The sequence below is a fragment of the Hetaerina americana genome, unplaced genomic scaffold, assembly GCF_022747635.1.
Source record: "Hetaerina americana unplaced genomic scaffold, ioHetAmer1.1.p SCAF_2, whole genome shotgun sequence".
In the NCBI taxonomy this organism is placed as follows: Eukaryota; Metazoa; Arthropoda; class Insecta; order Odonata; family Calopterygidae; genus Hetaerina; species Hetaerina americana.
The window spans coordinates 28,866,706-28,894,496 of NW_027286763.1; the positions used below are offsets into that span (position 1 = coordinate 28,866,706).

General features: G+C 40.9%; 1 protein-coding gene across 2 annotated transcripts in view; it reads left to right on the forward strand.

The window, feature by feature from the left end:
* The window catches only part of LOC139688425 (Y+L amino acid transporter 2), a 215,676-nt gene that overhangs the window by 163,363 nt on the left and 24,522 nt on the right, over nucleotides 1–27,791 (forward strand). For both annotated transcript variants that reach the window (XM_071585996.1, XM_071585995.1), the window contains exons 4-5: nucleotides 17,296–17,389; nucleotides 26,623–26,667. In XM_071585996.1, coding sequence (XP_071442097.1) covers nucleotides 17,296–17,389; nucleotides 26,623–26,667 — 139 coding nt within the window. The remainder of the gene's footprint in view (nucleotides 1–17,295; nucleotides 17,390–26,622; nucleotides 26,668–27,791) is intronic.

The window sequence follows — 27,791 nt, forward strand, 5'->3', positions numbered from 1 at the left end:
GGTGCCAGTTTTCAAAAGAAACACGCACGCAATCCATCGCAACCGTACAATATTTTGCGGTTGCCTCTTCAGCTCAGAGATTAGAACATTTCTCTTGGACACTCTCAATATTCGTTCTTTAAAGTGGGTACGTTTTAATGGTGAAATGTTGAAATTTAAAGTGTTATGGTTTCCATAGTGTGCCAGCAGCCAGCACTTTGGACTTTGAGCCGAAGACGTAATTAAGACAGTTGCTCTAGGGGCGATGTAACGACTTCCCCCGCCTTTGTGGAGCATGAAAGCGAAGGGGGGGAGGGCTGGTGAGAACAGCTAAACTCAGCGTTACGCCATTTATGGAGGTCTGACTTCCTCCCATCTCGGGAGTCAGGAATATTTGAAAGCAAAGGAAAAGGACACCCGAGGGTTGGGAGAGTGGGGGGCGGGGCATGTTGTTTCGATATCCTGGTCGTTCGGCAGGCAGAAACCACTTATGTGCGTGGCGGGTTGTCTAACTGTGAGGATACTATTCCTCCTCTTCCCCCCTCCATCAGACGCGTTGCGAGGATGGCAGGGAGGGCGTGGTGGGGGACGGGCAAAGGCGTGCCGGGTGCCCTCACGTGGCGGTGAACCGTGCACTTCCACGTTCATTCAACCCATGGGCGAGGGCGCGGAGGCGTCGTGCCGGCCACGCCGTGCGATCGATGCACGTATTTGGAAGGTTTCGATTGAGACTTTTCAGCCCCGACGGAATGGGGTTGGTGCCAAGGATATGAGCACATCTCTTGATTGCCTTTCATATACCAATACCCTATGTCATCCCTTAAACAGGCCGTAATATAGCTGTGATTTTTCTGTTTACCCATATTACTACAAGATTACTAGCGTATTGTAAAACTTGACTCACCATCGATAAAGATTTCTTGGGGATAAATTAGTATTCAATATATTCCCAAATCAAGCGCCAAGTTATTTTGATTCAGGTTGAAAGGCAGTAAAATAGCATTCACCTTTCTCCTTAATCGTTCAGAAATTTTCGGCTCCCTGATAATCGCGTAATTATCAACTGGTTACTTCACCTTCAAATCGAGAAACGCATTAACAATGGCCGACTATTTAACGCTGAATCAATGCGCCAATTTTTCCTCCGCGACGAAACGTTCAAATATTTTGGGGCCGCAATCTATCAAGCTAACGTGGAAGTTTGTCAAACTAGCATGTTTTTCACAAAAATAGAAATATTGTTCCAAACTGTTAAATATTGTTTTTTTTAGATGAGGGTTTCCTTCATATTTTAGTAAGTGCTTATTAATGAACATGTCAGCATGGCGTGATTGATACGTTTGAAATCCGAAAAATGAAATAAAAAATGAAATGAGGTATAAATATGGATATACATGTATAAAAAAAATGTTGTGATTAATTTTTAAAATTTTTGCTCCATTAAAAATACTGAATAAATTGCTTCAGACATATTACTGGCTAACACTGCTGTAACGTAACGATACCACATAAAATTTTGACTTTACAGCAAAAAGATCTGTTTTTGGAGTTGCAAAATCCATTTTATTTTTACTGTAGTCGAAGTTCTTGGAGTTATACCAGAAATCCTCATTGCGAATCTGGGTATATGTAGAGTTAAAGGTTACACACTACTTACTTAATTACTACTACAATACTACGCTACCCGCCGCAAAGACGTGTGACGGGGGTTTTAGGGTACCAGATATACTTGCAGAAATATTAATTCATACATGCGTTTTATTTTTAACAAACCTTACAGATATTTTCTGAAACTACTCCAAATTCTTACATTATTGTTTTCTCACATTGGTCTCAAGTGGTTGCCAGATGTCGCCTAACTAAAGCGTATTAGTAACTCTCTCTGAATTTTCCTTGCATTTTCCTAAAACTCGTCTAATAAAACCTTGCTACTTCAAGGCTGACCCGTATGTTCCTCTGATGTGTATACCCTATTAAGATTACTATGTCAGTGTGACACAAGTATTTGGCTTGTTCTGAGATGATTTTTTCGGATCCATCTATCTTATAATTTACCTTATTCATCTTTTACGTGATTCCAAAATTTCAGAGCTTTACATTTTATGGCACTTAATTCTAGCCCTCATTGTTTACACCTCACCGATATCTGGTTTAATTTGTTCGTGAGTAGCACGAAATCTGGCATTTTATTCGTTTTTCTATTAATCACCATGCAAATAATCTAATGTTTCTGCTATCGTACAACTGTATAAACTTAGGTCGTTAATTTATGTCGCAAATTGTTGTCATTAGTCATACTGTACAGAATACTATCCCTCATTATCGTCCGATGATTTTCCGGGTAGTTTTCTCCCCAGGGAGTATTATTTACTCTGAGACGTAAGATTACTCAAAACTTGGGACTTCCTTCTTTCCCTAACTGGATTCATCATGGTTCCTTAAGGTTAACAGCGACCTCTGCGGTAATGTGGGTTACTTTGTGGGATTTTGTCATGGTAACACAAAAGAAAAAAAATATTCAGTTTCACAGAAGAAAACTTTGCTCGTTTGGAAGCTTCCGTGAAATATATTCAGTGATCTCTGCATATTTCTCGGATTTTCACCGCGTTCATTCGCTTGAATAGACAAACATTTTGCCAGCATTCCAGCCAACCCCTTCGACCTGAAGATTCTTCAATGCCGGCGAAACTGTTGTCTACTAAACCATTTGAACACAGTGAAATACCGAGAAATTTTCAGAAATCATAGAATAAAACAGTATTTGTGACCGATTCCGATACAGAGTATAATCTTACGATCCGATCCGAATCCGATATAAATCATACAGACATAGCAGTTTATGCACACCTTTAAGTGTGATCTTAAGCAAGGGGGAGCCTTGAGTGAAGCGTTGAGGAAACGCAAAAGTATTGGGAAATGTCGTCAGTCCCCGGGTGACATGCAGGGGAGGAGAGAGTGGAAGGAGGAGGATAGTTTGATGAGTGAGTGAGTGCAGTGAGAGAACCCCGCTTTAGGGTGTGGGGGGGGGGCTAGGGAGACAGTCACATAGCAGCGTCCTTCGCACTTTGTCCCCATTATCGCTCTCTGTCAGTTCGAGGAAAACTTGATGCTACTCAGCATTCAATTCCACCCATTGGATAACCTCTTCACATAACTTAGCTCTAAATAAATAAAATGGAATATTTTAAGTAAAATTATTAGAGGGGTGGTCACGGTCATGCGAAAATGACATCTTACAGAACTAGAAGCGCTGATTAGCATCTAAGGAGGTCATTCTTTTTCCGCAGCGTAAAATGAATTGTAGCCAATATATTAAATGAATTGGGTATCATTAATTATATTAAAAGTTATATTTTAATATCATATAATCGCAACGAAAGAATGACTGGCCAGCAGGTTGATATTAATTAAGTAATCTCTTATTATTTAAGCTTTATGTGCTTTTCGTCTAATGCTGGCAATAATTATAAATGAAGGATCTCAGGTTTTCCCGGCGTATGGTATTCAAGAAGTTCTCTCGGGTTTCCCACCGGGTTAGGTTGCAGTACACCGACGTTTCGAAGGCTGACTCTGCCATCGTCTTCAGGGTGAAGTATTGAGCATGAAAAAGGCCTGGTATTTATACACTCCGCCGGGGCTCAGGTGTGCCCTGATTGGCCGGAAGCGTTAGTGTCCTCCGCTACGGCCGTTGGAGGAGTTGATGAAAGGGACGTTGAGTAAGGATGTTAAGAAAAGACTCGTAAAAACTTTGATATGGAGCGTAGCTATGTACGGTGCGGAAACATGGTCATTGAAGTAGGAGGATAGGCGTAGACTGGAGGCTTTTGAAATGTGGGTTTGGAGAAGAATGGAGAAGGTGAAATGGAGAGAGAAGAAAACAAATGAGGAAGTACTTGGTATGGTGGGCGAAGAGAGGGGTTTGTTGGGAGCAATCCTTTGGAGGCAGGAAAAGTGGATGAAGGGGGTGTTGACCGGCAGTGGGATGTTGAAGACTGTGATAGAGGGTAGAATGTTGGGCAAAAGAGGAAAGGGAAGGAACAGGATAGGGATGTTGGACGGGATGAAGGGAGGAAGAAAGTACTCAGAGATGAAGAGGGACCTGATATAGAGTAGGATGATGGATTTTGTATTTGTTAGGAATCACAAAATATTTATTTCATAGCTCTGTCCATCCAAAAACCTACCTTAACCGGTAGATTACCTTATAATATTATATATATATATATATATATATATATATATATATATATATATATATACCTCTCCAGAAATGAAACTATATTATAATGGAGTATGGTCCACACAGTGTTTGGCGCTATTATCTCCGATAAGAAAATGTAGTTCCTTGATTATGATAGGAAGCTCTTCAATTGGAATACGCACGATGTCCACTTGCTAAAATTTAGACTTTATTTCCCCAAGGTAATAATTATAATTCTCCCAATTTCAATTTAATTCAATTAACGGATATTTTCATTGAGTTTTGGGAGAAGTATGGACAGTGATTCTAAGATCAGCCAACCAGCATATGTCAGATGATTCGGGAGCAAGCGAGTTTGTGGAGATTATGAAGACGGCGGGGGAGGGCAGCAGTAGGGTCGCTGACCTTTGTCCCCCTCCCACACCAGGTTCGCTTCCCAGCGGACCCCCTCCACCCGCCCAATTGCCCCTTTGTCCGCCTCCTCGGGTGTCGCGTCTATTCACCAGCACCCTCTCCTCCGCTATTCACGACTGCCTCATTGGAATGGGCCCATGCCCCCCCGTTCTCTCTTTTCATCCAAACTTCCCCCCCCCCCCAGTAGAGACTGCCATCGAGACAAGTCACGGTCCGATCCGCGACCCAAATCAGCGGCCAGAGACGATTAACTCGGGTCGCGGCCGCCATGTGCATCAAAGAGCCGTCTCGGCAGGGAGCGCCAATCGGTAGACGCCGGTGGGTATGTCCCTAGAGTAAAAATATCAATGCGGGCGTTGGATGTAAGTGCAGAGCCCAAATAAGGAAGCAAATAGAACTATTAGGAAATCACTTCGAATCTAGTTGTTTCATGGACAGAGGAACAATGAGCGGGAGTCTGGAAAGGAGTAGAGAGCCTAAAGTAAAATATATCTGAGTATAGTCCTAAACGGGGATAATTGACGAAACTGTCCCTATATACCATGACCATCGATCATTTAACTATTGATAGTATTCCACTGGTTAAGAAAAGATACTTGTCAATAGAACTGAGAGATAAGAACTCATCCTCCTCTAATCCCCGTCTAAAACGCCGCGAAACACTGAGAACTCCTGCATTATAATTAAACATTCTGCATCTACGAGTGGTGTTTCCATTTCACGACCTCCATCGGTCATATTCTCCTCCTCTGAAATCTACAGCCCCCACATTATTTCCGCGAAGTGAAACTAGATACCCAGCTGCAGATAAAAAAAACGTCAGATTGCAGATGAATAGTGACTGCGCCGAGGGTGAGACGTTCTCACGATACTTGACTGACTCGCAGTGAATAGATGTAAATGAGAGAAAGATCCAAATGAAAATAACGAGACGAGGGGCTTAGGGAGCTGCTATTATGCGAAGGGGGAGATACGTAATGTCTCCCAGAATTGAACGTTTTTGCTAATCCGTCAAAACTCCATTGACTTGAGCAAGAAACGTCTACGGAATCATATTTCCTCTCATATGTGTTCCAGATCTGTATCCCTGGTATGGTCATATGCTGCCTAAAGGGCTTTACCGTATAAATCTTAGATCAGCATAAATGAGCATTGTCATTCTAAATTTGTTGTCTCCGGCGTAACTTATGGAATTTACATGACATTTTGAAATGAAAGAAGTAACTTTGTAATCCCACACACACTTTATTTAGAACACGTCCTAGGTTTCGACGGTGGTCAACCCGATGATCACATACAACGTTGAAATCTAGATCGTGTTCTAAATAAAAAAGTGTGTGTAAGTACGAAGCTACTTATTTCATTTTAATGTTACCAATCTAGTTCCACAGTCAGACGCTGATGAATCTTAGCTATGGACAAAGAACTTTCTTTCGAATTGCTCTTCCTTCGTTGATTGCTTTTGAAGTACGGTCGGTCTTCTTGGTTTAGTAAATCATTCTTTGTCTCAATTCAGTGTAGGAGATGAGATAAATTCATGTCCTGCCCAAGTAACTGCAGGACACGCCGCAACAGTAACTTTAAAGGGATCACCCTCGAAATGCGAGAATTTCATAATGCAAAAATCCGATCGAGGTGTTTCTTAAACACGGTGAAGTCCCAGCATTTTTGAATTCATGTGTGTATTGGAAGTGGACAGGGTCCCAAATTTCTGCGTCATCACTCCCTCACCATCTCTGCTCGAAACTGAGGTGGGCGGGTTTGTAGTCCAAGGACAGCTCTTGGATTCAATCTTGAATATTTTCCGGTACGCTTATCTGCTAATAAGTGGAGATAAGCTGCTTGAATCTCAACTTTTGGACGATAGGCGGTGATACTGCATTAGCTGCTGTCGCCACGGGATCTGGAAAGCGTTAATTGGTGGACGGATGGGACAAAGTAGCACATTCGTCCCTCGTCGAACGTTGTTCAATCAATTCCAGATTACAACTTTCACAGGAATTCCTCGAGGGAAGATTTCGACCACCTCACGCAAAAAAAGTGTTGTTCCTCTGATGTTTTCTGGCTGCGTTTTAAAATTAAGGTTAGCAACTTCTTGTTTTTTACATGTCTCTGAAGTCTGAAAGGTCACAGGCCGATTAGGAGGTGTGGCTACGCTCGAATTTCTTTGTGACGGGGTAGAACTAACAAATGAGAAATACGCTGTACTATCTGTGTCCTGTCAAGGATATCTTTTATCGGTGTCAGCAAATCCACTGACCCCTGTGACAGCACGCAAAAATTCCATGGAGTGGAAATCTTCTAAGAAGATGACATATACAGGAAGTAATAAAAATTGTTTTCATGACAATCGCGAATAAGACAAAAACAGAATCTGGCGTCAATAAACAGCGATATAATTTTTGCAAAAATGTTATTCATTCAAATTAAATTAAAATTTATCTCGTAGAGTATTTGCGGAAAGAGTGAGATTTTTCTCAAAGAGTCATATTATTTCTTTGCGAAACCATATTTTTCTATTTAGGGAATGTTTTTCATTAGTGATTATTGAAGTATTTCAGCGTTTTGTGCTGTCCTTTATATTTAACAAATGCAGTGTGTTGATCTGAAACAGGTTATGAACTAGAGTCATCGCGTTTTAACCTTCATTAGCTAGGCCTAAATCGTCGGCTAAAAAATCAAATTTTTGATGAGCCTGAAGCAAAAATGTTTCAAGTGATGTCAATATCATGTAGGAAAAATGCATTGAGATTGGTGAAGGTTTAATCCTGTCGCCTTGTCCAGATAGTGGGTCGAGAGTCGGGATGGACAGCGTCATTAATGTAAGGCAGTTAGACAGATAAATAGGCTATGATCACATGTAATTTTCTATATATATATCGTGTATATATGTATACCTCTTCGGAAACAAACGCTCTACAGCGAAAACACAAATTTGTATGCATAAACTCTGATTAAACACTTAACTATGCACAGAAACACAAGAAAGGAAACTCACAAATATATTTGACGTTTTAACGGGCAGGCTTCCATCTTGAGAATGCCGTTCTCGGAGAAAGAGCGACAATTTGAGAATACGCTATCCCTCGCATCTCTATGTTTGAATCCCCCGGTGATCTTGGCCGCTTTGCGCAGACACGAGGTAGGCCGCGGGTAGCCGATGTGCGCCCAAATTGGCCCGTTAGCAAGTGCGGTGTGGTATCCATCTCGTCGGCCGTCGCCACCTCGGAAGCGACGTAACGGTCTTTTATCGGCGTCGCTTGTCCCTATCCGAGAATAAATGTCGAAGTAAATCTCTTAGGAGCGGTTTTCGTCATAATAAATGCAGAGTAAATTCAAATGTTTTCCAATGAATCGCCGGAATAATCTCGCTTTCACATGTTAGGTAGCATTCATAAAAAGGAGCTATATAGATTTCTAAAACGTTGTTATGATAAGTGTAGCAGCATATCTAGATTATCAGTCGAGGCCCTAAAGCTTCTGTTCTTCTGTTTTCTGGACTCATATCTTGAGGCTACGTTCAGAAGCATTAGTAGCATTGGGGCGTTTGAGTGACTCTCGGAGGTTCTACCAGAATAATAAACTTCACGCATTAAATCCCGTGACATCGGTGTGGCCCACTTCTGTCCGTTGTGAGCGTCGAAGGGGAGAGGCCACAGTCACCCGCGTTGGGATCGGGTACTGTGCGTTGACCCACTATTTGCGGGAAGTAAGACGAGGCCCCGTGGCGACAACTGCAACTCTCCACTGAGAGCGAGGCATCTTCTGACAGAGTGGATGAGTGTTCGTGAAATGCTTAACGTTTAAGGGCATTAAATCACATATTCTAAGTGATGACCACGAGAACCCTGTGCAAGTTCATGGTATTTTGTTTAATACTGGCCTTTAAACCTCTTATAATATTGGAATTTTTAAATTTTATATCATGTTTTTACTGATTCATCCAATTTCTCCTTTAATACATGCATTAAGATTTTAAGATTAAGGCATTAAGATTATTTTAATCGGCTGTAATTGGCGCAAAATCACCATTGTTGTCAAGGCACCCAGGAAATTAAACACCTGGTTATTGGGGGAGCTACGTCGTTAATCATTTATGGGGTGATGCTTAATTTTCACTGAGTATCTCATGCCGCACAACTGTTAAAAATCTCGATCCTGGAGCGCCGCTGCGTTGGGTGCATTTCAGTGACGCGTGATCCTTGTGAGCGGGTGAAGGAGTGATGGCGACTCCTGGGTGACGACACACCCGGAATCCGAACTGATGGATCCCAGCGCTCCAAAACTCTTCTCCCACGACACCCCCTCCCCTTAAATTAGGGTCGGCCCCGCGGCCCACGCGCGCGCAAACGCGGCCTCCCCTACGCCGATTCCCTCCTACGCATTCTTCGACTGATTGCCTACGCGCCCTCCCTAACGATTCCATTCTCCTACCCCCCTCACCTCTTTTCCATTTTTCTCTCCTCCTCTTTATAGCCCGCTCCCTCCTACACAGGGGTTTGGATTTGGAGGGTGCACAGATATCCGCGCTCTAAGCGAATTGGATTCCACCGCGATCTCTTTGCCCGAGAGGAGGCAAGTGGAATTCCACCTTTTGACCGATGGAGTTATTCATTTTTTCATATTCCTTAGTGGTATCCCGCAAGGGCTACCTTATATTTCATTCTTCATCTCCTCATAGAAGAATAAAAGCAAGGATTGTGCGTTGACACTGGAGGCTAAAGATTAAATGAATGGATTGATGACGTGATTCCGCTACAAGCGAAGGTGAAAATTTTCCGTGACCAGTAGTAAAATGAAGTTTGGACGTATTTTAAGGTATTTCTTGAAGGAATAGTGTATGGAAATAACTGCGCATAAAGAACCTGGATTCGATAAGTCCCTGAATCAAGTAATAAAGTGAACTTGATTTTAGAGCTGCGTTCGATCAGTTCTTGTTTCAAACGGCATAATGAGGAAAAATAAGTAATTTTCTGTTAGTTATGGAGGCAAACAACACATATTATGGATAATAATTATTATCACATAACTTCTTTAAGACGAATAAAGAAACACCAACTGCTTCTGAGTATCAAATGACTATTAAAAATAACCGTGAACTCAGTAGTCAACCCTAAGTTCGGTTTGGTAGGTAATGATAGAGTTCACCCAGTACTAAGCCCAACGGCGTCTGAAATTCTCACGTCAGGTTAGGGGGGGCAGTTCCTTTCCCTGTGCCGGTTATGGTTTCCCAGGAAGATCTAGTACCCGAAAAATCACATAGCTTGGGTGAAGCTGTAGGTACCCAGAGAGACTTACCTGGGGATCGAACCCGGGCCCTTCGGTCAGTTGTCCAACGCCAGTTGTCAGTTGTCCCTTGGACTACCGCGACCCACCCAAATGAATATATTGTATTTTATTTGCAATATTCGATAAGGGATTATTCGCGCTCTATCGCACCATAAATGGATGTAGAATACAATATATCAATATACACCACTATGATACGAAATGGTGTGCGCTCAATAAGCTCGCGACCTCATTGCAGAGACACCTGTTCGATTTGCAGCCCAGCGGGCCCGGGTTCAAATCCCGGCGGTGTTGAATATTTTTCAGAGGTATCTCGATCCCTACTTGGGGTGCTTTGTGGAGGGTACTTTGAGTGAGTACGCCGTCCGTCGGATGGGACGTTAAGCTGCGGACCCCTTGGCGCCTTTCGTGAAGAGTAGGCTAATGCCAACTCCGGGTTTCTCTCCACCCTTCATCCTTTCCTGTCCATCCCCTATGGCGCAAATGACCTCAGCTGTCGGTCGCCTCCCCTCAAAACTACTACTCCTCCTCGATTTGCAATTTACATTGCGAGGTGATCGGTGAGGAGGAGAAGGGGTGATGAGAGAGGTTCTAGGGGGGTGGAGATTCTGTTCCCAAGGTGGAAGGAGCCGATACGTGCGTAAATGTGAAAGGTCCACCGTTTACTCCATACTTGTTTATCCCAACTTTAAAATCTGACGTGAATTCTCGAATAAATCCCACGTCTCATTCTTTAAGATACTACTCCATTCATAAATTGTTATGTTTTTCTTCAGCGTTTTGTAGCTGGAAAAACGTAGAGTTGCAGTTACAACCTTCCACGTCAGTAGTTGTAACGTTGCTGTTTTGAGCTGCTGCTCTTTCCATCGAATATGTCAACCAGGCCAAGGATTGTCGACCAAGCAGTATACGATTCATCATTAGATACCCCTTGGCAAAAAATCCCTGCTGAACGGTAGAAATGGATGGCGGTGATTGTTTCGTGTGTTGTGTTAACGTTAGGACGTATCGGTGAGGCTCGAGTGGTGCCGCCTTTGGGCTGCTTGCTGCACCAGCGGCGGAGTGATGCAGGGGAGCCTGAAAGGAAGGCCACCTGCGATCATCCGGATCCAGTCTGTGACTGCTCCATCAAGAAAGCTGAGTTTCTTTAGCGCTTCGTTCTCGCTTGATGGATGCATTCTCATGCAAATGTAAACTTAATTCAAGCTGATGTCCAAATAGAATGAAGGAGGAGAATCGGTGGGAAGGCCTACTGTCGCACGTCTCCTTGCTATTTAGTTGCTCTGATTACTTGTTTCTCCATGAGGTCAGCGGTTAAAGTCGTTTCAGACTTCGTGTCCGCAGAGATAGTAACGTCCATCTGAATTTAAAAGCTCAATCTGTCTCTTCGTACATACTATCGTGGTAAATATCCATCATATTATTTACTTCGGTTGATGAATTACTGAAAGACTACGATGCTTTGAAAAAATAAATAAATTTTAATTAGTACAATGCGTGCGTGCTTTTGTCATCTTCCTCAACAGCTGTCAGGAACGCCTACCTTGGGCGCATCTTAAATGTCTTGCAACCGAATTATATTACCAAGAAATCTTGATAGGGAGACGAGTGTAAAATAATGTGTCATATGGAACAAATTTCTTTGATTTTACTCCATTAATCCGTCAGCGGAAGCCGTTGCAAGTTGAAACATTTTCAGCTCACTTACGTTTGCTTTTAATGATGGACGTTGGGTTTTGCGGAATAGTCTTGATTTTGCGGTGGGTTTCGCGGAATCCACGGCACATAAGTGCGTCCAAAAATATCACTTCACTCTGTGTAGAGTAGTGTCGTTGGATATACAGCGCTATTGATTATTTCTTGTTGAGCTAAGTTATCCAATGTTGGTTGAAATGGACCAACACCCAAGGAAGCCCTGGAATAGACATTGCGAAATCCTTTCGAAAAAAATAAGTAAAGGTTCTCGTGCGAACGATTTGGCTTCCCTTTGTCAACCTCGCGGTGCTTCCACTTGTAGAGAGGGCGTGAGAGACGTTCACCAGAAGGAGGGTAAGTGGGGGGGAGTGCTTGGTGCGAGGGTCGTCGGGGGGGGGGGAGGAAACAGGAGGAAAGGGGCATTCGGTGCGTGGGACAAGTGGTTCCTCACTTTGATTGGACGTGGGGGGAGAAGGAATAAAAGACATGGCGGGGTCGCCCAAGAGGACGTCTACCGCCGAGGCGGAGAGGGGAGGGGGGCTCTGAGAGGGGAGTGCGGGCATTGTTGCCGCCTATTCCATCTGGTGCATGAATGAAAACCCTCCTCCCCACCTTCCTCCTCCCTTGCTCTCAACTACTCATCGACTTTTCTGCTGCAGACTTCACAAAATCTTGGCTCTTTCTGCACCAGGCATTTCTATCCTCACTTAATTTTCTCATTCCCCTCCCTACTCTTTCACCTCTCTCTCTCTCTCCCCCTTTCCCCAAAACATTGATCTCTTCGCTCCGATCGACCTCTCTCCTTCATGATTCCTTCTTGCACCCTCGTTTGACGTTACACCTCGCGAGTAGATTGATAGGGATTATCTCTATTAATTAAATATTTCCGGCTGCGAATCATTTTGAGGGAGTCGACAATAATACCATGTCAGTAAAGTGCAATAAATCAGTAATCGTGTTTTAAGTGAATTGCAGTCATCACCAGTTATCAATCATCTGGTTGTTTTTTGCGCCTATATTTCTCTCCCAGATAGCTTCTTGATATTTCATAACTCAACACTTTTTCATCCCACTTAGTAGGATTGATGCCTTTCAGCCATCTAAATTTCCCAACCACCTATTCTGCTCACTGTTATACTTTATGGAATATTCACTAAAATATTGTTTTCTTCGTAATATTTCCACATTTTTTGTTCTTCCTCTAACTTTCCTCGTAAGAAAGTTATATGCGAAGCTAGATTAGGGATAATCAGGAAGAAAATATGTGAGAGCAAGTGGCAATGCTGAATTTGGAAGAAAAGAAAATGTGGAAGATATCAGCTCGATGATTTTTGAATTTTATCCAATTATTCATCTGTGGACGGAATCGTCGTGGTAGCCTATTGTGTGAGCTTCCGGTTTCGAGTTCCGGGTGATTCATTTGATTAGCCCCATCTATCAAATCAAGTATTGCTATATTCTGGTTGTCGTGACCGAATTATGGCTCAGGGAAACATTGTATTCATATTAAGTCTGTAAAAAGCAACCTGATGTGGTACGACCACGCACAGCGCATGAAAGAAGAAAGAGATCTCGAAGAACAGCAATGTAGGGGACACAGAGGTGTGAGAATCGGAAGATGGCAAAGACTAAAAAAAAGTTGTATTTAGGTAGATTTTTAATTTATACCACTGTTCCAGGAAATATTTATATGATGACAAAGTTTATGAACGATATCATCCGGGCTTCTCAAGGTGACGCTCCTTCTAGCGTTTTCTTCTTACGTGTTCACTGTTAAATGATCGAATGCTTAGGAGCGCGTTCTTCTTAATCCCATCTAATATCCACCGAGAGTGCCGGCACCATCGATTCCACTTCCAGGGAAGTTTTCAATATTAGAATCCTGTCCTGCCTTTTGGAGCATTGATGAGGCAAGAGGAGAAGTCAATTTATTACGTCGCGTGAGTTGAATGGAGAAATACATCTTCGGAGGGACCATTAAGTAAACCAAGCCATTGATCGCGTTAGCACCCCTTTAGGATCGAACACGGGAAATGGATTCAGACAGCGGCTATTACTCTAGATCTACAAACGTGGAGTACAGTTGGCGTTCTCGTGACTCCACAAAATGACTCCATGGATAGCAGACGAAATAATACTACCCATCGATTTACAGTAGACCTATCAGCAGCATTGTCACCATAAGCAATCTTTAAACGACGATGAATCTCAGAAGGAGGCACTTTTTCAGCAGTTAAAAATTCGATAACAGAACGCTGTTTAACTCGCGTTGATATAGCACCAGAACACATCTCCATACTTCTGCTTCTCGAAATACACTGGATGAATGAAATGACCTTAAACCTGCGCGTGCATTTCGACGGGGAATGTCACTTTCATATGTCACCAGGAGTGCTTCTGAAGGTCATTTTGTTTGTGTTATATAAGCATGTGTTCATTGCTTTTCAGCCTGCCCTCGTGCTTGTAGTTTTTTGCTTCTTTACCTGATATATTTCTGGTTGAAAACGGAATATTAACCTCAAGGTGTGAGCCCAAGTGTTTTTCAGCAAAGATTTTTGCATGGCCTACAAAACATGGCCTCAACCTACGTATTTACCAGCATCGTTCTAAAATTTGAATTGGACAGCGTTAACGTGACTATCTTGACAGGATAAAAATTGAATTCTGATTTTCGGGTGAGATGTAGTGGTCTGTAGAAAGTCTGAGGTCAACCATTCCATGGTACAACTTTTGCTAGATTTTGCCAATTTAATTTAAGTTTTTCAATGCTGAATACTTTTATTTCGGCAAAAAATCATACGGCACTACATAAGAAGGTTTTGACCCCTTTTAAGGCTCTTCTCGTGACATAAGACAATGTAAAATATAATGGTTTTTCATCAAAACTAAAATTTTTATCACTTAAAATGCTTTTTTAGACTCCATACTTCTTTTTATCTTGTAAGTGACTATTGCCCTAATTTCTTATTAAGACCTTAACCTTCGATTGCATAAATGACAAATTAGCATATTACCATATTGCAGCACACAATCCATGAACCAAGGAATAAAATTGTATGATAAGAAGCAATTAAAATAATTTTGCTCGGAAGTTTTTAGAATAAACTTACTTTCCGAATAGAGTGTAGCATTTAGCAAGCGGGAGTAGATTATCCGAGTCGGGAAATGAAAGGAAACGTTTCCGTAAGAGTTAATCCGACCACATTTACTTCAGTGTTTTTCTGGGCATCATTATGCTAAGTTGAAACTTAATGGAAGAAATTACGGAGGTAATTTACCGGAAGCAGGATAAGATATTAATTCTTCTGGTCATAAATATTAATTGCGGGTCATGCATCTCCGATTCATCACGCTCGTCTTCGTGAAGATAATATTATCTGTTTATTTCAATCAATAGCTGGTCATTGATTGTTACTAAATTTTAGCCCTTTAAAAAGGAAATATCTTTGAGAAAACAATGTGCTTGGGTTTTACTCGATTAATATCCGCTAATTCTGGAAAGGTTGACCTGCCACTGATAGTGAAAATACGAGTTTACTTGTGTACGATTTATTAGCGAGTATTGTATTCACACAATATTGTCCGAATCGGTTTCCAAATGAATTGCCCGTCTCGCCGTCCAAACGTGTCTCCCCGCCCACCCCTTCTCCTCGGGGCGATCGAAATGACGCCCTCGCCCACGGCGGCGGCGGCGCCAAGGACTGCGAAATCGACGATGGGGTGTGCGGTTAAGGCGCGGGACAGATCCACGAACGAAAGCGGTAATTATTCAATCGAGGGAGGAGAGACTGGAGAAATTGACACCGGATGCGGCGAGTTGTGGGAAATTGCCGTCGTTGTCTCTTTTTGGCGAGGGGCGGGGGAGGAGGGAAGGGGAATGAATAGGGTGACATTAGGAATGGGGAAGACGGCCGCCAGTGAAGGAGCGCGCGATCACGGATCTTCATTACATGCACGCCTCTACGGGCTATCGTTATAACGAGAGTGTTCCAACACTTTTTTCCAACTATCTCGGCACGGCACCCAGCGTAACACGATTCTGGCGCTACAAGGAATCATTGGAGCTGGCTCGCAAAAGTCACGACCCCCAACTCTTTCGAGGCGCGAAAATCATTTGAAAATTGTTGGGACACTGCGATGCAATGGAGGGATGCACTCCCTCATGTCAAATCAGTCCTATCCCTTCATTTGACTCTGCCATTTCACCCTTACTAAATTCAATTTTACGAGTATAGTCAAATTATTCCTTATAATTTATTAAATTACTACCCTTATCTGACACTTGCTAAGGTTTTCGTTCCCCATCTCTGAGAGTGTTTCCTTTTGGTTCAACCCATTTATTCATGCATAGATATATTCGTAGAACTGGCACCGCATATTGGCTTAAATGGCGGTTTTCGAGAATAAGAAAACGTTTCAGACCAAGCATTCAACCAATCAGTCTAAAACCATAAATTTCTTTTTCGGGTGAATCTTCAGTTTCAAACATTTGAATTATGTATCTGAAGATCATTTACCTCGTTCGTATGCTTTTTATGCGATTGCCTTGACACCTTTGTCTCTCTTATACTTTGACCACCTGCACTACATTCGACTCGATAAAAAAATGGGCTGAGAAATCAAGTAATCGAATTATTTTAAAACCAAATCATACGAAACTAGATTATTTTTAAAATGAAATTGTTCGTTTGTGTTATTTTTAAAAATTGATATTATTTAATATTGAATCATTTTTCCAATGCTTATTTTAGTAGTCGAAAACCAAATAATACTATGTCTACTGGATGCATTAGGCGTTACAGTTTTGAGGGAAAGATCGCATCTTTTCATTTTTTACTTGTAAACTAATGTTTGAGAGAGACTCAGTTTGAGAATTACAAATAGTATTCGTATGCTTTTGCACTACACTCTTTGTGGATTCGTGTAGCATTGAAGACATTTTACTTCGCCCGTGTTTCGCCTCGCGAGGCATCCACTCTTTCGAGTGTCGGGCGCCCTGGTGGGGGGGGTAGTCCCCCTCCCCCTACCGCTCTCCCGGGAGGGGAGCGGCGCCTCACGTGAGGCAGACGCTGAATGCTTTGCATCCGCCCCCATGAAGGCGGGCGGCGACGTTCAGCGCCGGCCTCGGATTCAGTTAACATTGGCTTCGGGATTTATCGCCTGCATCGACACAATAATCCGCAAACCTTCGCAAGGGCACCAGCCACACTTTTATTAATATTAGTCCACGCCTTCAGTCTAATATATATTAGTAAATATACAAAAACACTCCTGCACATACACGCACTTATAACTTATTACATAAGCAAAATCTGGAGATTCCAGCCGACCCCTTCCACCTACGGTTGTGCGATATTCCTTTTTCAATAGAGACCGTCGTTCAGTAATTCAAATCGAGTTGAAAAACGACGTATCGACGTGGATATAATTTTCGGGTGCATGGAAAAATATCGGCGATATAAATTATATGTATCGACTTATGTTATAGATGCAGGTATGTCTTGTAATTTCGATATCATCGTTCAAATGTGTATGAAACACATTGGAACTGTTCTGAAACAAGCAATTTAATCAGATTGCCATGAAAATTAAATGAGTGAAAAAATTATTAATAACTGTTTAGGTGCCAATGTTAGGGAAACCATAATTGGTGGTGCCGTGCTATATATGTACTTAAATTTTTTTACATTCTCTCTAATGACTCATTTCTCCCGCAGGTCACACGGAGCACTTCACCTTCGAGAACACGACCGCGGACGTCTCGAGTATAGCCCTCTCGTTTTATTCCGGCCTCTTCGCGTACAACGGATGGTGAGTACGGGTGCCATCCCGGGAGGGAGGTTGGCCCCCACCCCCGCGCTTCGAGTTGGAACCGCGCGCGAGGTCCCGAGGGGTCCCACTCCGTCGGTCGACGGCTCGTGCTGACCTCATCGAGAAAATAGAGCTGCCCTTTAAACTACACCCAGAGCCTGGGTGCTAAAACATTCACTCAAGCCGAACGTGAGCGGAATATTAATTCTGCCTGCTTTCCCATTGCTGGCGAAAATGATGTTGTGAATTGGAGTTCGTGAATAGCGTATATTTACGGATTCTAAAATGACCGTGCAGAGCAATGGTTACGTCGTTAATTCCTGCGCCAAAATTATGCACGACCCAAAATATACGTATCTAACTGGTCACAGATATGTGTTAATGTTTGGAGAATGTATTCGGGTAAGAGGATAGATAAGGTATCTGTGACTTGAATGCAATGAATATTGATGAGTTTCATTTGATGTTAATTATAATTGTTGGCCCTCTGAGAACTATAACTCTGGGCACCACGCCTGATTCTCTACTTCCGACGGTAAGAAGAATACGATATACCTTTCCTCCCTTTCGTCGTGGAGAGCAGAGTCCCGGAATATGTTGGGCGCTTTGCGGTTTCCAATTCCGGAAGGGATGAGGGCGGAGGCTTGAGGGTGGAAACGACCACACCCGCCCTGCGCCTGCGTCGATTCCACCTGCGAAAAAAATATTCTGCGGTGGGGTGATTTTCTACGTTTAAAAAGAAGAAATGTGTGCGTTGGCATTCGGCGAGGAACACTGTACCAGTACATATGAGTAACATTATGACTGGAGATGGAATTTGAACTGACCCTCAGAACTAATGCATTCTGTCGTGCATTTTTAAAGCGCCTCCAAATTAAATGAGCACATTTTTCCGTGAACTTTTCCCTTCATCGGAGCCTCTCATTTTTCGCGGCCCCCTTCATGCAATCCAAAATGTCTTTTCTATTGTCCTCCTTGCTTGCACAAGCTTCTCCCTTTTTCTCTCAATCTTAACGTCATGGAAGGAGCTTTCGCATTCCTGTGAACCTCTACATCAGATTTGATGGAAGTGAGAATAATTGCTCCTGGTTGGGAAACCTATAGTAGACAGGTCGAAGGTTAGGAGCGAAAAACGAAAGGTAGTCCCCGCAGGGTACCTCAGCGAGACGACTGCAAAGGCGCCTGACCCCTTTTAAGATGTCACCATTTAAGGGATAGTGTCATGTTAAAAACATTACTGAGTGGGCAGACGGGAAACTGTCGGTCCACTTAGTAATGAATTGCTTTTATCTATTACTCTCATGGTGAACGGAGTCTTTGGTGAAAAATATGAAGTCATCTATGTATATCGAAATTTTCATGCATATCATTAAAGACTGTAGTTTGGATAAAGTTAAAACTTTATGGTTTCAGGCTTCACATCGAGAAAGTTGTATATTCACAATAACAGGAAAGACAACGAACCACAATAACCATTAAATGGACTCTGCAACCGAAGTGTTTAGCACATGTAATTCCTGAAGGTTTGAAGATGGGCGCACAGATGGAGATCATACTCGGGGGATCGTTAATGGACTCAAATGCATGGACTCAGCGCAACGAACGAATATTTCCCCAATCGTCTCAAGTTGTTCTTAGCCCAACTGACCATGGAAACACAAACACACGCACGTCCTCTCCTCCCCCCGTACTCGCCCCTACACCGCTTCCCTCCAACTTTCCCTCAACGCCTCAGTTATTTTCTCTCTCCCCGTCGCGCCCCACCCGTGCGTGACTTACCTCCCTTCCACCGCTCACAAGGGAAAGTTAGCTATTACGTTGCACATTCGTTCAAAAGGAATACTATTCACGTATAGAGCATGCGGTGAGATTTTATTTGTTTGAATCGGTCAAATCGAAAAACAATGTCATGCATTTTGCATTTACGCTACACGTTCGCACAGCCATAGATATACGAGTATGAATATGTCTGAGGGATCAAGCGCATTAAAAATAAATTATGATTTCAATGGGTATTCGAAGCACTACTGAAGTTAAAGCTTTCAGCTCCTTTGCGATGGGATGAACACGCCCTCTCGAGAAGGCGTGTCCATCCCATCCCAAGGGCGTAAATCTCGTGAGAAATGGTAAGCTCGTGAGAGAAATCTCGCGTGGAGAGATGAGGCAGATGGGACCTCTCGGAGGCAGACCATTTGCGAGCGTTTGCTTTTGATTCGACTCACGCACTTCAACCCCAGTTCTGAAGAGGAGTCACGGGGAGAACTCCCTGGAGGCTAGGCTAGCCTCCGAATTTTACAGCCACATGGTTCCCTATAAGCCACCGCCAGGATTTGTGGCAGATTCACGTGGTCCCGCTAAATATGTCAATGACCTTTAAAACTTTGTTCCTCACTGCAATTAGGTTGAACATTATTTTCTAGTTTTACTGAATAGAAGAGTGGTTAAGGCTATCGCAAGGAAATTAAAGTTGCCCAAATCACTTCGAATATATTTTCCTGGGATAAATCACTGCAATTATTTGTTCGATTTACATCTGAGTATAAAGGGGTTCCCAGTTTCGCATGTTATATCATCTGCATACGCACCCTATGCGGACTTGAATGGTTACAACTTGGACACAACTATTAGCTATGCGGCCAAAAATAGCTAGCTGAGTGCCCTTTTATAGAAGAGACTGAGTAAAGAGTAGGGTAGGGGGCACACCCCGAATGACTCGAAATTACCTCAAATTGAAAATACAAGTTCTCGGGTGGACGGAGGTCAGAATGTAAGCAGCAGGGCCCTCCCTTTGAATGGACTTAGGAAGCAACATCGAGGTCGAGCATTCCGAAATATTTTCCATTGCAAGTTTCGGCCGAAGAGTAACACGTCGGTAAGAACGGTCACGTTTTTAACTTGGGGGGGGGGGGGGCAGAAGGAGAGGTCTTTTTAGAGGAGATATATTTCAGAATTACTCAAGAGTGTGAAGAAAGATTTGACCACCGCGTTGTCGGGTGGGTCATTCGTATTACTCTCCGATTGTTAAGGAGGAGGGGAAACCATGGACGCTCTTCGGGAAACCTGAGGCGCTGTTTTGGGGTGGGGGAGAAGGTGGAAGATAGTCGCCATGTGGGGATTAGAAATGTGATGGAATGGGTGGGATTAACCGAAGTAATAAGAGCGTTGGTGAGAAACGCGAAGGTAGGAATTTTTTCATAGGGATTTAATGCATCAAAGTCCGGTGGAACAGAGAGGAGATTGAAAAATCATACTAAATTTGGAAAGGAAATGCGAGTAGAGAGAGCTATTATGCTAGGGAGAGAATGGACTGATGTGAGGCATGTTTTGGTAAGGTTCATATTTTTGAGTCGTTGTACCCTGAAAGTCAACGCTAGGGTGTGTGGCAGGGGGTGAATACCCATCAGACTAATTTTGACCCGAATATTTTTACCGTGGTCGGACAGCGTTATTTAGATAGATCCCTTACCGTTCGCCGAAAAAATGTCGTCTTATACCTCGTATAGGTCCTACATTTAATCTCTCTAAATTCATTGACGTAATCTCACCCACCGTAGTACGATTGGTAAAAAATGCAAGAGATTTAATTTTTAATTTTACCTCATATTGGTTACAAGTAAAATAACAAGTGAAAATTATTGTGGAAATGCTAAGGTATGGAGGAAAGGCAGGTCTGACAGTAGGAATTTTACGTGCAGACTTTTAGGAAATGTACCTAAAGTGGTACATGATGAAATTAATTCAATTTACATGTAATGAGTTAGCTCAAAGAAAAATTTTCTAATACATAAGACGTGACCAGAAGGAGGTGAGATCAATTTTCTTAGATAGGTAGGCAAAGGAACAATGTGAAAATGATAGGAGAGAAAGGAATTAAAATTATTATAGGAAGAAAAATTATGTATGAATATTTTGCACAATTAAATATTAAAAACATAGCGAAGAGCACTTTCGTCAGCGGTTACGAACTGATTTGGAGACAACCTCTTCTTCCATCGACGGATGAAGAGGAGGACATTAGTATTTACTGAAAATTAACTGGACTAATGTCTGCTAGACATTAGTGAATACTGTGTGTGAAGTCTTCACTAACAATAGCCTGTCAGTTTTCCGTCTTTTTTGTTTTTCCCTCGTTGCTAATCAGTATTTCGAGAGCCAAAGGAATGAATTGGAGCTTATTTCAGCCTAATTGTTCAAAACCATAATAGCGACTGAATTTTACTGAGAATTTATTCGTGACTTCTTGAGGTTTTCATTCGAGATTCATTTTATCTCTATCCAATAAGCCTGTATTATAATAATTCTCATTTCCTTGCTCAAATTTTCAAAATAATATCAAGGCAAAAATGCCATATAGTATTCTTCATTGATGTTAGCTTGTCCCTGGTCGCTTTCTACCTGCGTAGACATTTACTCTTTTATGAACTAAAAAGAGTATTTCAGCCGATTTTTTTAGCCAGTTGAAGTTGCCAGGGCGGAAAGTGTGTTGCGGGTGGCAAGATTCATGATCGCAAAGTTTGCCTTACAACAAAATCACGATAGTGTGCGAAAGCAAAAAATATTCGCGATCCCACTCTGAATACTTCTTATTCCACTTTATTCTGCGCCGGAAGCATCACCATCGGTGCTAAGGAAAATGTCATTGCCGACTCCACAGCAATAATGACCCATATAATAGTGAATTTCCTATCAGATTTTTCTTTGCGAAATCAAATCAAAATCGAATGCATGTATGTCAGTCCAATACTTCGAGAACGCTGTCAGCGGGATGATAGACGGTACTGCGGGTCCGATCCGAAGGTCTCGATCGGACGGACAGTGTCCACACCTCACACCGTCCGTACACTTGGAAAACCTATCGCTTGCAGTAACTCCGGCACTCGACCGCCAGGCTGTACAGTTGTCAACTGTGAGGAGGAATCTGAACAAACATGCCAGACCAACATGTAACTGCATATGTAACAAGTCCGTCTGTATTTAAAAACAAGATAACAGCAAGTCCCTGAAACCATATGCTGACCTCAGAAATACCAACTCACCCTGCACCTATCGGCGAAATGTCTACAGATATTTCATAAATGTCTACATTTATAGGGGCTGGGCGGTCTTGATCTGTCAAACTTGTAACTTGGCAGATCGTATCTTTTATCGTAGATTTAATCCACGAACGATCATTTTCGTATCTCTACGGGGCTGATCCGTCGAATCGTATGTCTTATTTCGCAGTTAATAGCTGATGAGATATATCTCCCTTCCTTCCGCTTACGTGGGAATTGACTGATGGGGTTGCTCTTACATTCCAGAGCTAACAGTAAATCCGCTTGTGATGACTTGCTTCAGGAGGCTTCGGGAGGCCTGACTACATTAAGAATTAACGCAACTTAATGCATAAAATATCCGACGTCTCAGATATAAGGTTAAGATGCAGATAAAAGCTCGTCAGAAATCAAACTCAGGGCTTATAATGTTGGTGATATGGTATGGCATTACGGTATCTCTAGGCGTCGTGAACCTGTGATCATTTGACTTAAGCGGAGTATTTTAATTCAACATATATGTCCATAGGTGTCTAAAAACAATTAGGGGAATTCAAGAAAAGTGTGGATTAAGATAAAATCGTAGGAGTATTGCAACTGATTTGGCGTGCATAAAAAGTGTGCATTTCAACTAAATAAGTTTAGTTGAATTTTTACGTAATAACGTTTAAGTTGAGCAGGATATTAGTATATTCAGCTGGATACATTTGATGGAGGATAATTTCTCGCGTTCTACTTTTGGACTGTATTTCACCAACGAAAATACTTCCTTGATTTTTAATAGTTTCCTATTTTACCATTTTTTGTTCACTATTATCTTTTCATATTGCACTTTAACAATATTCCAATTGAATGGGTAATTGGTGAATATTTAGAAATATAATGAAGCGTTGTCATTTACAGTTGACTGAAGTAATTAAAGATTAATGATTTAGGTAAATATTGTGAGCTTTCAGAAGGTTTGTGATACTGATCCTTTTTGCCTCCAGAATTCAAGGCAACGTGTTCATTAAACATTTAAGAAATCTTTAGCTAGGCCCTTATTCTATTTTTTCTCTTTTCTCGTATGTACGAGACTTATTTTAATGAGGCATAGCTTGATGTCTCCCCTTATTTGCTGAGGCCATATCACCCAACCAGTACCAAGGAAAACAGCCTCGCGTTGTGTTTTCCTCGGATATTTTCGTTCAGAAGCGATGGTCGAGAAAGTCACCGAGTAGCACAGTGTTTGCCAAGCATCGTAATAAGCCTGGCATGGATGCGATGAGAGCATTACTTCTTCCCTCCGCGGAGGGCCAATTAAAATTGAGTGTAAGGCTCCGCAAGTATGTCTCCCTAAGCCGATTAGGCTTACGGAGAAAAGTCGGGATGCTTCAAATTGTCTTTTTAAACTACTACTGTGTGGGCTGAGGAGGAATCGGTTTCGCGTCCTGGGAGACAAATTATTCTCGTATGTTTTCATTGGTGAAATTGGTGTATTCTCTCAGCGGCAAAACCGACTTAACGGTGTGCTCCATTGATACAGGGGGCAGGAAGGGTGTGGGTTGTATTCGAAAGCTGTGCACCAGTCAGGGAGCGCTCGGGAGGGCATGGGGTGGCGATAGGCAGGCGCCGAGTTGCCCCTCCTCCCAGAGTTGAGCAGTTTTCAGGGAAAATTGTATATTTGATACAAAATGCTCTCATATATCTTGTTCTTTGGTACAAAACAGGCACATTGCAGGCATAGTGCATATTTCATATGCAATGCAAAGCAATCGTTGCATACATTTTCGATAAAAAATGCTTTAAATTTCGTTAAACATTGACTTGGAGTAGGTAAATGATGTATACCAAAAGCAAATTAAATAACCTTTTTTGCAAACGTAGTATGTATTTGAATCATTGCAGTGCAATAAAAAATTGACTTTAATTTCAGGCAAAATAATCAATGAAATTAATTGAGATAAGATGAATAGTGTCTTATCAAGCTCTTATCGTTATTACCAGGTGGGCAGTGAATGCTAAATTAAATTATTTCAATTCAACATACCGTACTCATAGTGATTTAATCTAAATGAAGAAAGTTTAAATTATATAGTAGACTCATACTTCCTGGCATATAGGGTTTATAGTTCGGCCATATATTTTGCAATGTTGGAATTTTGATATCACCAAGGCAAAATTTTTAAATCTTAGTTGCTTGAAGAATTACTTCTCGAAGATATCATGAGCGATTCAAAAGAAAAAAACCTCTCAGCATACTCAGCAGAGCACTACTGACATACATAGATGTGTATTGTATTAGAAACAGAACCCTGACAAGAGGTCACTTAGGTACTGATTAAGAGCCTTCATTTCATGTAGAAGGACTCTGTAATCCATCAATAAAATGCTATTATTATTACCTTCAAGAATAAAGTTATTCCTATATATATATATATATATATATATATATATATATATATATATATATATATATATAATATTAATAATATTAATATAATATTTATTAATATATAATATTAATATAATATTTATTATATATATATATATATATATAATAAATAGGTCCATACTCTTATGATAGCAATACATTATTATTTCTTTTCTGTTGACTTTAGTTAACCAGTCTTCATATCAATTTGATAATCAGATGCTTGCCATGAGAAGAAGAGGAAGACCAGGTGTAAAACCATTTGCCATTTATTTAAAAATGCAATCTTAGCCTGCTGTGACATTTCCCTAGCAAATTAAATTTTACTTTAATATTTCCATTTGACTTTGCTTTTATGGCTAGAACTATGCTATTGCTGAACCCTCTTCAAAAATGTAAAAACCAAGTTTTTTATAACAAATATTATTTATTTACTTATGTGTAATTTACAATCGTAGTATAGTCTTCATCATAAATGATATGCAAATAATTCAGCCAATCAATACAACTTAGAATTACAGACAATCTTTATCATATAACATAGTGATATAATCTTCATAATATACAATAATAGTATACATTAAAAATTTATAAGTGAAATACTCTTTCTGGTCCTGCTAAGCCAGTCAGTTCTGTCTTGACAGCAGGTGCCAGATAAACAAAAATGATAGCTTAAAGTGTTGCAATTATAAAGGTACATATATTGTGTCACATTTGGTTCCAAGCCCTAATCCATTCTGTATAATGGCCAGCCTTTTATTCTCCCTTTCACAGGGTTTACCGACTGTAATATTCTTAAATCTTAGGTATTTCATTAAAAATTAGAGGTGCTATAACCGTCAATTTTCTTCTACTTTGATTTGTATGAATTTTTTTGTTATACACTTAATATTGTCCCTTAATGGTAATTCCTTTTTGTTTAAATCCGGTATTTTATATTTGTCCTAAAAATGGTTTCCTATTATGATGGCATATATATACTGCCTGTCTACTGGCAGAATTCCTAATTTTTGAAATATATTTCTTTCCTTTAGAATATTTGTATTTTTTGATCTAGCCTCAGACATTTTCTCTAGGATTTTTTGCTGTTTATTTTTTAGTATATTAATTTTTCACAGAGGGTAGTTGACAGTTATATTTCATTTCATAGAAGGGAGTTGACAAATTAATTAGGCTGTCATTTTATAGGCATCTATGGATTTCTGGAATTTGTGGTTTTTGGTATCAGTATTTGGACCTATTTATCACTGTAGAATCCTGGACTGAACTCTCCATTAGGTGATAAGGAAGACACCAACAATAATGCCAAAGAGGGAGAAGGCAGCAGTTCATCTTTTTATGAATAGTTTATTTTGAGTCCAAGGAAAGGAAAATTTATGCTAAAGCACTTGCTCCTTTAACTCCATGGTCATAAATGACATGCATCATCAGCAAAATCAGTTTTCTTTTCTTCATGAAAAAATTAGTTTTAAATTATAGGAAAAAATAGTATTTCAAAACTTGGAAAAGTTACCTTTAAATACTTTTCAAGTCTATTTAATGTCAATTATATTTTTCTAGAATATTGTATTATCAGGGTAATTTGGTTCATTTTATTTTCTTTTGTAATATGCATGTATGAAATTTCACATTTCCTTGAATTTTTAAATTAAGATACAAATTTCTATTTGCATCTATTTGACAATATTCATAAATCATTCATATTGATATTAATATATTCATATATCAATGGAATAATATAAGGATTTTTATTTTTTTATATATAATCATTGTTTCTTATATTGCAGGAACTACTTGAACTTCATAATTGAAGAGCTTAAGGACCCAATTAGGTGAGTTTCATATTTTCCTCCATTTTGAATGTGATTCTTCTTATTACCCATGATTTCCTGTGGTATAGACAGAAAATAGAGTAAATTGCTGCATAGTAGTTGTATGAAAAATTGCTATTTTTTGTTTCCAATAATAACTTTTAATTTTTAAATGCATAAGTGAGAAATGTTGTAATATTTTATACCCATGTATAGATGATTCAGTGGAATATGCAATTCAATAGAATTTCTGGAAAGGCTTCCTGCCGGTCATGCAGCTCGGCAAACGAGCCAGTTCTGGTGTAGCCGCATAAGAAGCTTTATTTTTGTACAGTGGTTTTTTTATTCTACATTGTAATCCTGCCTTTAGGGTCATGGTAGTCCAGGGATGGAGCGTTGGACTATTGACCAGAGGGCCCGGGTTCAATTCCCAGGCAAGCCTATCTGGGCTACCTTAGGTCCACCCAAGCTGTGTGATTTCTTGGGTACCAGATCTTCCTGGGAAACCATAACCAGCTCAGTGAAAGGAACTTCCCCCCTACCCTGATTTGTGAATTGCGCACACTGTGGGGCTCTACTGGGTGAACTCTACCATCACCATCTAAACCAACCTTTGGGTAGATCACTGTGTTTATGGTTTAATCCTGCCTTTGTAGGCAATTTTAAGTTTTTTACATATCCATACCCATATCCATACATTAAAAATTCATGTCTTGTTTATCTATTTGCTTATTCTAAAGCTTTACTTCTCTACATTTTCTGATGTTTAATTCTTATGTAATTGCTTAAACCACTTCAATATCTGGTCTAAATCGCTAAATAGTAACATAAAACCTGCCAGTGTCCTTATTTCTCTGTAAATATTTGCTGCAAATTGTCAAAGGTTGCTGCTAATGTTGGAACTGAAGTCATTAATAATATCTAGAATAGTTGGGGCTCTATAACACTCCTAATGTTATGTCTGCCTCTAATGAATTCAACTCGTCGATGACTACTTTTTGTTTATGGTCAGAAAAGAACTCCGTAATCCATTTGCTAATAGGATTTCAAAGGTCATTGTAGAAGGAATGTTGAGTCAGCAGGGTAGAGGAAGGAAGAAATTACAAATGAATGAAGAAAGAAATAATGTAAGGCGAACAAATCTT